Source organism: Macaca mulatta, chromosome 11, assembly GCF_049350105.2.
Source record: "Macaca mulatta isolate MMU2019108-1 chromosome 11, T2T-MMU8v2.0, whole genome shotgun sequence".
NCBI classification, from domain to species: domain Eukaryota; kingdom Metazoa; phylum Chordata; class Mammalia; order Primates; family Cercopithecidae; genus Macaca; species Macaca mulatta.
Genome location: NC_133416.1, coordinates 124,405,775 through 124,419,215, shown reverse-complemented (window position 1 = coordinate 124,419,215; position 13,441 = coordinate 124,405,775). Strand labels below are relative to the sequence as shown.

The window sequence follows — 13,441 nt, the reverse complement described above, 5'->3', positions numbered from 1 at the left end:
CAGTCAGCTAAACGTGGCTGGGTCTGCACAGGTGCAGCCCTGGCGAGGGGTCAGTAGTCACACCCGCCCTCCCCCAGGGCCTCCGCTCCCACAGCCCGAACCCTATGCCAGCTGTTGCCAGCTCTCATCTGATTGGCCATTGTCGATGTCAATCAAATTCCTGTAAGTCCTGCCTCCTGGACCCTGCTCTCGGCTCCTCCCAGACAAGAAGGGAACCTGGTGAACACTTGGGGGGCCCCCTAGTGCCCCCTGGCCTCCCCAGGCTTTGGCTGCCGGTTGATGCCGGAGACGCCCTCGTGTGGCCACCTGCGGGGACTGCAGCCCACAGCGCCGGCCCTGGGAACACCTGAGCGCCCGCAAGTGTGCGGTAAGTTTGGGTAGGCGTCTGGGCCACTGCCGCCCCGGCAGGTGCCAGCCCAGGGCAAGACTGAGGTAGAGACTGACAGAGCCTGTGGAAGCCGGTGAGAAACAAGAATGCCTTCAGTATGCGTCTCCCTTCTCTTTGTTCCTGTTGAATTTCACCTCCACTTAATAGGATGAATTCATTGTAGTGTCTGTCAAAGCATTCACATTGACTAATTAATAGTTCACATTTATTAATAAAAATGAACGTGAATGCTAACGTAGTGCCATTCTGTGACGGGCATCATTCTAATGTATATTAACTCCATTTGAGAAACATCATCATTTTCTAGATGAGGAAACTGAGGCACAGGAAAGCCATTGAAATTTTAACTTACAGAACACAATTTGAAGCCAGGCAGCTTGACAGAGAGCCTCCTCCTTATCCATCATGCTGTACCTGCTCGTGTCTGGCCTAAAACATGAGGTTTGACCTAACTCGATATTATGTTCTGATAAATCCAATAATCAAAATATGGGATGTATAAAAATCTCAGAAGTTTCTAAAAGGCTGGAAATTGCCAGGTGAAGTGGCTCACACCTGTAATTCCAGCACTTTGGGAGGGTGAGGCAGGATTATTGCTTGAGCTCAGGAGTTTGAGACCAGATTGGGCAACACAGCAAGACCCCATATCTGCAAAAAATTTAAAAATTAGCCAGGCAGAGTCATGTGCACCTGTGTTCCCAGCTACAACACAACAAGACCCCATCTCTACACAAAAATTAAAAATTAGGCAGAATAGTGTACACCTGTGGTCCCAGCTATTCAGGAGGTTGGGTTAGGAGGATCACTCAGGCCTGGGAAGTGAAGGCCGCAGTGTGCTATAATCATTGTGTTGCTGCACTCCAGTCTGGGTGACAGAGTGAGATCTCATCTCAAAAGGCTGGAAAATAATGATTATTGTCAATTCATCAGAAACTGAAAGGATCCCCTGGAACGGCAGCATCAAGAGAAATGTTTGTTGAGACTGCAGGTTGCTTGCCCTGCCTCAGTGTGATGGGGACGGTGTAAGGGGTTTATATGCTCCCTGTGGCAGATGGAGGCACCAACGGGGATATTATTAAACTTTTGAAGCTGTGTCGAATATAAACAATCTCTAAAAATCAACACATGATTTGGAAATTATTGACTGATCCCTGCGCCATTGGTACCAGCACAAGTCACCTGGTAAGTGCTTGATACCCTACAACATACAGCGTTCACAAGAATAAAGAAGCATTTTCTTTTCAACAACACCGTGGGCCAGTGTCTGTGGCTTTACCACATGGCATCATTATCCACTGTTTAGGGTTGATCTTAAGTATTTGGTTTTAGGGGTTGTGATTTGTTCACTTCAGAAGTTGATCTCTTATCATATCTAGGTGAACATGCAATGTAAGGTTTAGTCATAAAATTGTCATTACTGAAAAAACATCTGGTTGTCAGTTTTATCATCTCTTAAATCGAGATAGAACTAAATGATTATGGGTGATGTTAGCAAATTGCCTTCTGGAATTTAAAATGTAGAGACTTAGAAAATTCTTAGAACTTCTCAAAGCTGTTTCTACACTATGCTAGTTCCCGTCTTCTGCTGGCAGTTTCATCAGCACTCCATCAGCAAGCGTTTCCTGAGGGACTCTGAGTCCTAGGCTGAGGGGCAGTTGCCCCCCCAACATGTCTGATGTGTAGCTGTCTGCAGGGTCCTCCCTCTCCAGGGGACTCTCCTCTAGGCCTTCATCTCTTTCCCCCTTGGGGTGTCTGGATATGCTGGTGACTTCCAAAGCCGTTTTCCATCCCAAGCTCTTCTCTGGGCTCTGTGCCCACCTCTAACAGCCCCCAGGTGTGTGCGCTTGGAGGTCTCTCGGGGGTCTTGTCTCCACTGTTCTTACCCCCGACTCACTGAACACATTGTTGTAACTCGATTATCTCTGCAAAGAAAGACAAAGCATGAACGCTTTGTGCTGCCCCCATATCCCCGCTGCTCCTGCCTGCCCATCTCACTGTGCCTGCCCATCTCACTCTGCCTGCCCATCTCACTGAGTGACACCACATGGGGGCCGGGTCTCGCCCTTCTCTCTTTGCCCTCGCCACACATCTGTCTACACACACACGGCTGTCTCTTCATGTGTCTCACATTTCCATTCCGGTGGTTTCTGCTTGCCTGCTTCCTAACTGGCACCTGCCTCCAGGCCTGTCCCCAACCAAGCATTTTCCTTAGCAGCAGCAAGAGGATCTTCCTAGCGTGTCCCCGGCCACTTACTGCTTGAATTGACTGACCGTTAGGAGTTTCTCATCGGCAGGCAGTCCAGAATGCTTTACCAGGCCCTAGGGATCTGGCCTTCCCCTTACAGCCCCAGCACGGTTCCCACCCCCGGCATACTCCCGCCCATTTCCGCTCATCTTCCTTGAAGTCGTCATTCTTGCTTGCACGTCTTCACACAGTTGGCTGCCCCTGACTGATAGGTTTCCCTGCCTCACCTGCTGGTTTCCTGTCACTTCCTCCCAGAAGCTCTTCTCGCCCCGCCCCTTCCCTGCCCCTTGAGGTCAGGTCATTTGTTCCCACTCTGCACTTCGTGACACCCTGTCCTTCCCTGTCTTTCACATCCGCTGTTTCCTATTGAATGCTCTGCCCCCCTCGCCCAGTGTGAGCTTGGGGAGCTCGGTGAATGTGAAGTTCCTGCTCGCCCACGATGTGTCCCAGCTCCCATGCCACCCCCCTGGGAGAGGCTTGCATTCAGCTGGGGGAGGGAATCCATCCCGGAGAGAGACAGCAGTAAACAGACACACAGCTGTGAGATGAGGGGAAAGTGTGTCATGAATGAGAGGCTTTTTTTTTTAAATATATAAGAAATTGGGATGAAGAGCATTTTCAAACACATGGAACAGTTAAAATAATACATCAAATATCCCCGTTTACCCTCCAGTCGATTCAACAGTGAATGATTCCCATATTTGCTTTATCTATAGAGACTTTACTTTTTTCCTACACCATTTGAAAGAATATTGCAGACATGACCTAAATGCTGAATTATGTCTAAGTATAAGGAGATTCCTCTGCATAACCGCAATTACATTATCATACCTAACATAATTATTTTATAATATCTAATAGTTTTCAAATTTCTCAATTGTCACAAAATAACCTTATGCCTATTTTTTGCTGGTTTTTAAAAATCAGGATCCAACCAGATTTCATTCACTGCATTTGGTTGTTTTTTTCTCTTTAGTCTCTCTTATTAAAGACAGTTCCTCATTCTTCTTTTTTCCCCTTCTTCATATGACTTTGACTTTTTGAAGAATCCAGTGCAGTGGTGCAAACCTGAGTCACTGCAGCCTTAACCTCCTCAGCTCAAGTGATCCTCCCACCTCAGCCTCCCAAGTAGCTGGGACTACAGGCATGTGCCACCACACCTGGCTACTTTTTTTTTTTTTTTAGACGGAGTCTCGCTCTGTCGCCCGGGCTGGAGTGCAGTGGCCGGATCTCGGCTCACTGCAAAGTCCGCCTTCCGGGTTCACGCCATTCTCTTGCCTCAGCCTCCCGAGTAGCTGGGACTACAGGCGCCCGCCACCTCGCCCGGCTAATGTTTTTGTATTTCTTAATAGAGACGGGGTTTCACCGTGTTAGCCAGGATGGTCTCGATCTCCTGATCTCGTGATCCACCCGTCTCGGCCTCCCAAAGTGCTGGGATTACAGGCTTGAGCCACCGCGCCTGGCCCACACCTGGCTACTTTTTGTGTTTTTGTAGAAACGGGGTTCACCATGTGGCCCAGGCTGGTCTCAAACTCCTGGACTCAAGCATTCTGCCCACTTCGGCCTCTTAAAGTGTTGAGATTACAGATGTGAGCCACTGTGCCTGGCCATTGTCTTGTAAATTGTATAACATTTTGGATTTGCCTCATTGGTTCCTTAACTGTACGATGTCTGCCAGCTGGGAGTGAAGTCTGAGTCCTGATTAGATGAGGATAAGAATTCTTGGGGAGGATACTTCACATCCCTCGCCGCGTACTTCCCACTGGGTCTCATCAGGAGCCCTGTGTGAGTGATGCTGAGTTTGGTCACTTGGCTAAGATAGTAACTCACTATTTCAATGAAGAAATCCACGTGGGCACTCTGTGGCATCCTGTGAAGATCCTGTTCCCCACTGACCTTGAACATTGTGGTTCTAGCACTTTTTTAATATCCTTGCCTAAATCTTTATATGAGAATTGCCAAGTGGTGATTTTGCCACCACTGTTGTTCTCTCTACTTCAATGAACAAGAGCTTTCTTCCTCCTCCCTGCCTCTCCCTTCCCTCTCCCTATCTCTCCTTCCCTGCCCTTGTCTCTGCCATAGATTCCTGGATTTTTATTTATTCAGTGTGTTATAATCATGTGGGACAATTTTATGCTCACATTTGCCCATTTTTAGCCAGTGAGAGGCCAGGTTTTAAAAACACATATTAAATATGTTTTTGAACATTTCTGGGTTAATGTGTTTTTATGAAAGGTATTTTTTAAAAACTTTTCTTGATCTAAATTTTCAGCCATTGACTCCAGTGATCCTATTAGCCCAGGTAGAACCCATTCATAATGCTTTTCTAATTACTAGCTCTGCACAGAAAGGTGAAGAGTGAATTAGAAATCACATACATATATGACATCTTCAAATAGTTTTAGTTTGTACAATGAAGAGGATACTTCCCCCAGTGTGTTCACCTAAACCCTAATGGGATGTCCGGCATCTTGCATGTGTGTGATGTTGTGTTCCCACTAGGGGGCGCGCTTTGATACTTTCCACGGCCCTGGGTGGGAGAATGCCGCTCCTGTCCCGCCTCCTTCCGGGCTTCTCAGAAGCTCCCAGCCGAGGTCAGCTGCCGTATTGGAAGGCCAGGAATTCAACTACTCGAGTCTAGGTCAGCAGCTGTATTGGAAAGCCAGCAATTCAACTACCATGTGAAAATCTCGTTCTTAAGTTTTGTCTGTATGATAAAGCACCTCGTACGATGCTTGGTACATGGCATGTCCTCGACAAACGTTGGTTCCCTTTTCCATAATTGATACTTCCAAACTCAACTTTCCACCCAGACAGGCCTCCCTGCCCGACAAACACACACACACACACACACACACACGGTCCATGGCCAGCTGTACCTGCTGGCAAGTGTGGTGAGGTGAATGGGGATCACCTGCATGGGGGCGGGGTTGTGTTAAGTGGCACAAATATGTCAGAGGATGCTTTGGCCCTGGCTTTCAAATTGTAAAAATCTCAAGCACGCATTCTCTTCCAGCCTAGCAGTTCCACCTCGATCCCTCCACACGTGTACAAGGAGGCCTGTGGCCCCCTCGTTAAAATAGCAAGACAGTTGTCACTCATAAGAACTCTTCTAGTAGCCTGGGGTCTATGCAGACTGGAATGAATACTAAGCTGCAATTGAATAAGCCAGTTGCGGGCGAGTGCTTAGAATATGTTTTGTATAAGTATTCTAAGTATAAAGCAATACCAAATTTTAAGTATACTTCAGGTATCTAGCTGCATATGTGTGTGCTCATAGGAGAAGGACTGAAAAGACACACTCACACCAATGGTGCTTTTCTCTTGGAGAGGAGGACCGGATCAGGACAGGACGGGTGCCCACACAGGACTTGGGTGGTGTTTCCATAGTATTTATTCATATATTTTGGGGTAGCTGAAAATTTTAAAAAAGCAGACAGATTTTTCTGAAAACTTGAAGAGAATCCAGGAAGATTCCTCAAGATTTTTCAGAACTTTTAATTGGTGCCTGGTTCATGTTTTACTCAAGTTTTGTGTTACTTAGATTTATCATTTTTCTTAAAAGTAAACTTTGTGAAAATCTTCTTAGTGGATTGGCATTTATTTTTCTTTCATAATACATAGTCGCCAACTTCATTATGTTGTTACTTTTTTCCTGTTCTGCTTCTTAGCAAGCTAGGAGCCCAGGCCAGTAAATGCACCAAATCCAGTCCTTCTTCCTCTCTAACAGCCAGGAGTGGGGCTGGGATCGCCCTCGTGGACTGTCATTTACCTGTCACCTGGTTTCCCACCGTCCCTGCCTGGACTTCGCATGCATCTCATTCTGGGCCCATGTTCAAAATTCTGTGCAGTAGCTGTTGGGTCGCGTTGCCCTGGCAGATCTGTGGGTGATAGCCTGAGTTTCCCCTTCCCTCCTCCTCCCAACAGAAGCTGAATGTTACTAACACCTGGCTGTTCCTTGATAATACATAGAAAGGAAAATTGGAGGAGAAGGGAACAATGCTGAAACACAGGGCTGGGGCTCTGGAGCAGGGCTTCTCAGCCCAGCACTAGTAACATTTTGGCCAAGATAGCCATTTGTGGGGAGCCGTCCTGTGCGTTGTAGTGTACTTAGCAGCATCCCTGGCCTCCACCCACTACAAGCTGGCAGCACCTCTCAATTACAACAACCAAAAATGTCTGCAGACCTTACCAGATGTCCCTTTGGTAGCAAAAGAGCCCCCAGATGAGAACTATTGCTCCAGACGAACTGGCAACAAAGCAGTTGTTCTAAACTACCTGCTTGAATTCTCTGTACTTCAGATATCTATGTCCTGCTTACCAATGACAGGTAACAGTGGTTCCCTTAGAGCAAAGGGGATTTTGTCTCGATGGTATTCCAAGAATCTTTACTCTCCCTCTGCTATTTCTGTGCAGCTCTGCCAGACGATCCAAACGTGGCCAGGCGTGGTGGCTCACACTTGGAATCCCAACACTTTGGGAGGCCATGACAGGAGGATCATTTGAGCCCAGGAGTTTGAAACCAGCCTGGGCAATGTAGCAAGACCCTGTCTCTACAAAAAAGAATAGAAAATCCAAAGGCCAGGGCCCTGACACTGGCCTGGTTAAGATACTGGGTCGTGGTCATGTCACCACAAGCCTCCTCAAGGAAGATACGCTTTGCTAGTTGATTCCTCCTGTAACTGGATGTGAAGAGGGAGGTGGCAGCAGTGGGTGGACAGGAAAGGGCATCTTAGCCAGTGGCATTTTGAAACATTTGCAGCATTTTTTTTTTTAACATTTATTGGTTTTTCCCAAGAGAAAATCATCTCTAGAGACCTACTGGTGACAGCAGAGAGATCAGAGTTAGTGGATGACTCAGTTTCCTTCTGGAAAATGTAGGAGGTCCTGAAACCACAAGCTCTTGTGTGTAACGTGGGCTGGAGCGTCCCTTTGGGGGCAGCGGTGTTCTCTAAGTCTACCCAGCCCCTCCCTACCTGCTGTCTCCTGACTGTTGGGTTTTTCTTACGTCTGGTTCCCTTAAGCTCTGGAAAGGGACTGTCTGGTTTGAGTCTGGGGTTAAATCCTTGGGCAGCCCACTCAAAAGCAGAAGGGGGCTCCTTCCAGGGTTACGTGGTGGGGGTGCCTGTGATGCCACTGTGGGGTCTCGCACATTGTAAGTACCCAGTTTAAACTCTGTCACTGTGCCACATCATGGAGCAACCCCTGATCCGTGGCCTTCCAGGCCCTTTCTAAGTGGTACAGCCTTTCTACCCCCACGTTTCTTGGAGGATCTCACAAACAGGTTGCTCATTTTCATGGCCGCCTCCTGCTTTGCTGAATTAGTGTGCCATCATTTATTCACACAGTGGCCCACACTCGGACGTTTACACTGCTCTTCCATTTTCCTAGCATAAGTACTGTTCAGGTAAACAGCCTCCATACATTCATCTCTGCACATGATGTGTCTGACTTCCTCAGTGGTACTGATTTGTTCAGACAGTTCTGTCCCTGGTCACAGTCTGCAGAAACAGCCTAAAACAACATATTAGCACATTTCTTCAGCTCCTCCTGTTTTGTGGTTAAAAGAAAACCCTGCAAATTGAGTCCTACAACTCTTTCCCCCTCTCCCCAAAGACAAATACCAGTTAAAAGTCAGTGCTTCAGAAAGATGCCTGCGTTCTTCCTGTGTACTTCGGGGATGCAGGGCCTCTGATGCCCTGACTCTGTGTCTCAGGACATTTAACCCAGCTGTTTAAGAAATAATAGACCACACTGTTTGTGTCGGTAAGCCCATCGGTTGGCCTTACTGGTATTAATTCATAGACCCACTTACGTTCGTTCGGGTGATGGGCAGTGCCAAGGATGGCTTTGGAGTGATTGGAACTGGGGCGCCCTGGGGACATAGTCACAATAGGAGGATCTGCCCAGCCCAGGTCCCTTCCGGTGCTAGGTCATGGAGGGCATGGCTGGGCTTCTTCTGAATCAGGGGCCACACCCAGTCTTGGGCCAGGCCTCCGTGGAAGGCAAAGAAGGGTGCACAAAGCACCGTCCTTTAACTGGTCCTGTAGAGGAGCCTTGTTCCAGTTATTCTGGGGAGGTGAGAAACAAAGCCTTTCGAATACCTTGCCTGTATTTATTTATTTATTTATTTATTTTTTGAGATGGAGTCTCACTCTTGCCCAGGCTGGAGTGCAGTGGTGTGATCTTGGCTCACTGCAACCTCTGCCTCCCGGGTTCAAGCAATTCTCTGCCTCAGCCTCCCGAGTAACTGGGATTACAGGCGCCTGCCACCAGGCCTGGCTAATTTTTGTATTTTTGGTAGAGATGGAGTTTTACCATCTTGGCCAGGCTGGTCTTAAACTCCTGACCTCATGACCCCCTGCCTCAGCCTCCCAAAGTGCTGGGATTACAGGCATGAGCCACCGCGCCTGGCCCTATTTTTTTTTTCCATTTTTACTGTCTTATTTTCTATTTCTTCCTTCCTTTTATTTATTTATTTATTTATTTATTTATTTATTTATTTTTGAGATGGAGTTTTGTTCTTGTCGTCCAGGCTGGAGTGCAATGGCATAATCTCAGTTCACTGCAACCTCCACCTCCCAGGTTCGATGGCTTTTCCTACCTCAGCCTCCTGAGTAGCTGAGACTACGGGAGTGCACCACCATGCCTGGCTAGTTTTTGTATTTTTAGTAGAGACGGGGTTTCACCATGTTAGTCAGGCTGGTCTCGAACTCCTGACCTCAGGTGATCCTCCCGCCTTGGTCTCCCAAAGCGCTGGGATTACAGGTGTAAGCCACTGCCCCGGCTTTATTTTCTATTTCCCTAGTGGCGAAATAGAGAACAGGGAGAAGACGTAGCATGGTTTTCCCAAGAGATGGTACAGATAATAATGCCTGATATCCACATGGGGTCTGGAGGCGCAAGCCATCTTCCATTCATCCCACAGTCTCACAGCAGCCCTGGAAAGAGGCTGCTCGCTGTTGAAAGCCAGTGTTGGAAAGAGCTCGGGTGGAAAGTGTGGTCTGCGTGAGGGGCTCCTATGAATCGAGGAGAGGGGTGGCAGGTACGAGGCTTGTCACCATGTGACATCGCAGCTTCAGAAACTTAGCCACTGCCAAAAAAAGAGCAGGCAGGGATAATCTTGTCCATTGTCCAGTCAGAGAGACCTGTTGAGTCTCCAGTTTGCCACTGCCCAAGAGACCATTGGAGTTTTGCTGGAGCCAGACATCCTGCTCAGAGATTAGGAAAATCCTGCTGTTCCGTGGGGGAGCTCTTGGGGTAGCTGTGCCACCACCCACCTTCTCCTGATTGCCACTCGCTGCCCTTTTCCCATTACCCTCTCCTGACTCCATAAACGTCTTCAGTCTTCCCTTCTCCACCTCAAAAATGCCACCTGGAAGGGGTGATGGGAGGTTCTCTGGAGGAAAGGCATGGCAGCAGTGGACATTGTAATGAGAATGCCCGTGTGCCTCTTTACCAACAGAAAACTTGGAGTATAACGTGGAGCCTCAAGAAATCTCACACCCTGATGTGGGACGCTATTTCTCAGAGTTTACTGGCACTCACTACATCCCAAACGCAGAGCTGGAGATCCGGTATCCAGAAGATCTGGAGTTCGTCTATGAAACGGTGCAAAATATTTACAGTGCAAAGAAAGAGAACATAGATGAGTAAAGTCTAGAGAGGACATTGCACCTTTGCTGCTGCTGCTGCTATCTTCCAAGAGAACGGGACTCCGGAAGAAGACGCCTCCACGGAGCCCTAGGGACCTGCTGCACCAGGAAAGCCACTCCACCAGTAGTGCTGGTTGCCTCCTACTAAGTTTAAATACCGTGTGCTCTTCCCCAGCTGCAAAGACAATGTTGCTCTCCGCCTACACTAGTGAATTAATCTGAAAGGCACTGTGTCAGTGGCATGGCTTGTATGCTTGTCCTGTGGTGACAGTTTGTGACATTCTGTCTTCATGAGGTCTCACAGTCGACGCTCCTGTAATCATTCTTTGTATTCACTCCATTCCCCCGCCTGTCTGCATTTGTCTCAGAACATTTCCTTGGCTGGACAGATGGGGTTATGCATTTGCAATAATTTCCTTCTGATTTCTCTGTGGAACATGTTCGGTCCCGAGTGAGGACTGTGTGTCTTTTTACCCTGAATTTAGTTGCATATTCAGAGGTAAAGTTGTGTGCTATCTTGGCAGCATCTTAGAGATGGAGACATTAACAAGCTAATGGTAATTAGAATCATTTGAATTTATTTTTTTCTAATATGTGAAACACAGATTTCAAGTGTTTTATCTTTTTTTTAAATGTAAATGGGAATATAACACAGTTTTCCCTTCCATATTCCTCTCTTGAGTTTATGCACATCTCTATAAATCATTAGTTTTCTATTTTATTACATAAAATTCTTTGAGAAAATGCAAATAGTGAACTTTGTGAATGGATTTTTCCATACTCATCCACAATTCCTTTTAAATGACTACTTTTATTTTTTAATTTTAAAAATCTACTTCAATATCATGAGTAGGTCTTACATCAGTGATGGGTTCTTTTTGTAGTGAGACATACAAATCTGATGTTAAATGTTTGCTTTTAGAAGTCATACTCCATGGTCTCCAAAGACCAAAAAATGAGGTTTTGCTTTTGTAATCAGAAAAAAAAAAAATCATGAACCTTAAAAAAAAAAAAGGTTTTGAAGGGAAAAAAAGTGGTTCCACACCTCTTGCTATTCCTTAGAGTCACTTCAAGGCCTGTTTGAATGTGGCAGGTTAGAATGAGAGAGAATGTCTTTGATTTGAAGAGTGTTGGACTTGCGTGAAAGGAGATGTGCGTGTTGGAATCTGCTTTTCCAAGCCGCCAGGGTCCTGAAGGCAGCAGGATGAAGCCTGTTGTGGCGTCTTTTGGGAAAGCCTGACTGTGTGTTCAGACGGCACTGGCTCCTTTCCGAAGTTCTTAGTAACTGAGCCTAGAGTAACTGCACGCCTTCGTGCAGCTCCGGAGCTCCCCCAACTCTCGGCCTGCCGGTTCTCAAGTGAGCTAATCTAGTCATTAATCAGTGGAAGCTAACTTCTGAATTTAGGACCTACTTACTTTGCTCTCAGCGTTTAAAATGATGCAGTTGCTCTAATGAATGGGGCATTAGGGGCCTGTCTGTGCACCTGTCTTTCCCTCTGCATGCAGTATTCTCACCCACGTTGAATGCCTGCTGCTTGTTTACCCTTTGGGAACCCTGGGGTGACTGAGGTTTGGAAAGCCACCTAAGACCACTTCATAGCAAGGGAAGGCTTTAAGCAGTTACTAGAAAGAGATGGGGATTTGGCCCCTGGCTCCTCCATCCTGAATTAGCTATTATCCACTGTCCACGTTCCTCATCAGTCAAATCCAAAGTCAAAGGATTTGAACCTGCATCTGAAAATGTGACCACTCGCAGCACCTGACCCGCCGAGGTTGGGAGGATTGTACACTACTCTCATTTAAAGGGGAAAGTTCGGTAATATGGAATTAATATGAATGAGATGCATTAATAAGAAACTGAGCATGCTGAGAGTTGCAATTGTTGGTTTTCTGGTTTGATTGATTTCCTTTTTTCTTAGAAACATCAAAGCCAAGAAAGATCGTTTTACCTTTACTGACCCAGCTGTAAATATGTACCTAGACTGTTTTTAAATGTCTTTCTTCATGAATGCTTCACGGGGCTCCAGGAAGCCTGTATCACCTGTGTAAGTTGGTATTTGGGCACTTTATATTTTTCTAAAAAACGTGTTTTGGATCCTGTACTCTAATAAATCATAAGTTTCTTTTTAAAAATTTTCCAAAACTTTTCTCCATTTTAAAAAGCCCTGTTACAAAAGTCGAACTTTCACTATGTTAAAATGTTAAATATTTGGATATAGCAACTTCTTTTCTCTTCAAATGAATGCCAAGATTTTTTTGTACAATGATTAATAAATGGAACTTATCCAGAGAAACCACGCAAATGGCCTGCCCAATTTCGTTTCAGGACAGAAAGCCCAGCCATGACTTGAGTAGAATGTGTCTCACCTCTCTTCGGATCTAAATATGAAAAGTATGTTCTGCTGAATTTTTCTGAGCATTGGTGAGCGGACAGCCTACCTGTAAACCATGACCTCCTTGCCAAACGTTCATTTTATCAGCTCACTAGTAACCTTTGAGAATTATCTAGTTGTCATGCAAAGATTGCACTTTTTGAATTATGTTAAGTTACACATGTTGTAAAATGAGAACTGCTCATGCTTTGAAAGAAAACCAGGTTCTTCGTGCGTTCTGTTGCCGTTGATTTGAATGGCTGCGCTGTATACGATGTGTCCAAAATGTCTCCAGAGCACTGATTCTGTGTAATGTTACTACCTATTATGTGGGAGGAAAAAAGGTTATAGGTTAAACAAAGTCAGTCGACTGTATGGTGGTGTTTCTCCATACCTGTAACGCACAGGACTGTGCGTCGTCAGTTTCTAAGGAGTGTGCAGCGTGTGTGTCGTCTTGATATATTAAACCCTGGAATTTCCCTCCCCTACACGCACGCACCATCCCTGGGGGTCCGGTGTTTGCAGACTTGCTTTGAAAAGCCGTCTCAGCGAGACATCAGTTCTGTCCAAAGTGAGTTTACCTTAGAATCAGACTGGTTTTGCCAGGCGTCACGTTTACAAACATTATCCACCTAATCAGATTTTGAAAGGACAGTTTTCCTGTTGGCTGCCTGAGACTTATAACAGATCCCCATTAGAAGCGCATTTACACAGCAGAATGATTTTATTGAGAAAACCAGCGTTAAGTACTGTTGCCAGCTCAGTTTTCCATTGCATACTG

General features: G+C 46.3%; 1 protein-coding gene across 7 annotated transcripts in view; it reads left to right on the top strand.

Annotated features, from left to right (window-relative positions):
- Nucleotides 1-12,591, top strand: part of FBXO21 (F-box protein 21) — a 49,183-nt gene extending 36,592 nt beyond the window's left edge. For 4 of the 7 annotated variants that reach the window (XM_077955342.1, XM_077955341.1, XM_015152905.3 and 1 more), the window contains one exon: nt 10,099-12,591. In XM_077955342.1, coding sequence (XP_077811468.1) covers nt 10,099-10,289 — 191 coding nt within the window. In that variant the 3' untranslated portion in view covers nt 10,290-12,591. Of the gene's footprint in view, nt 1-77; nt 1,571-10,098 lie in introns of all 7 variants that reach the window. The other 3 variants (XR_013401513.1, XR_013401511.1, XR_013401512.1) reach the window with 2 other exon arrangements.
- The last annotated feature ends 850 nt before the right edge of the window (nt 12,592-13,441 follow it).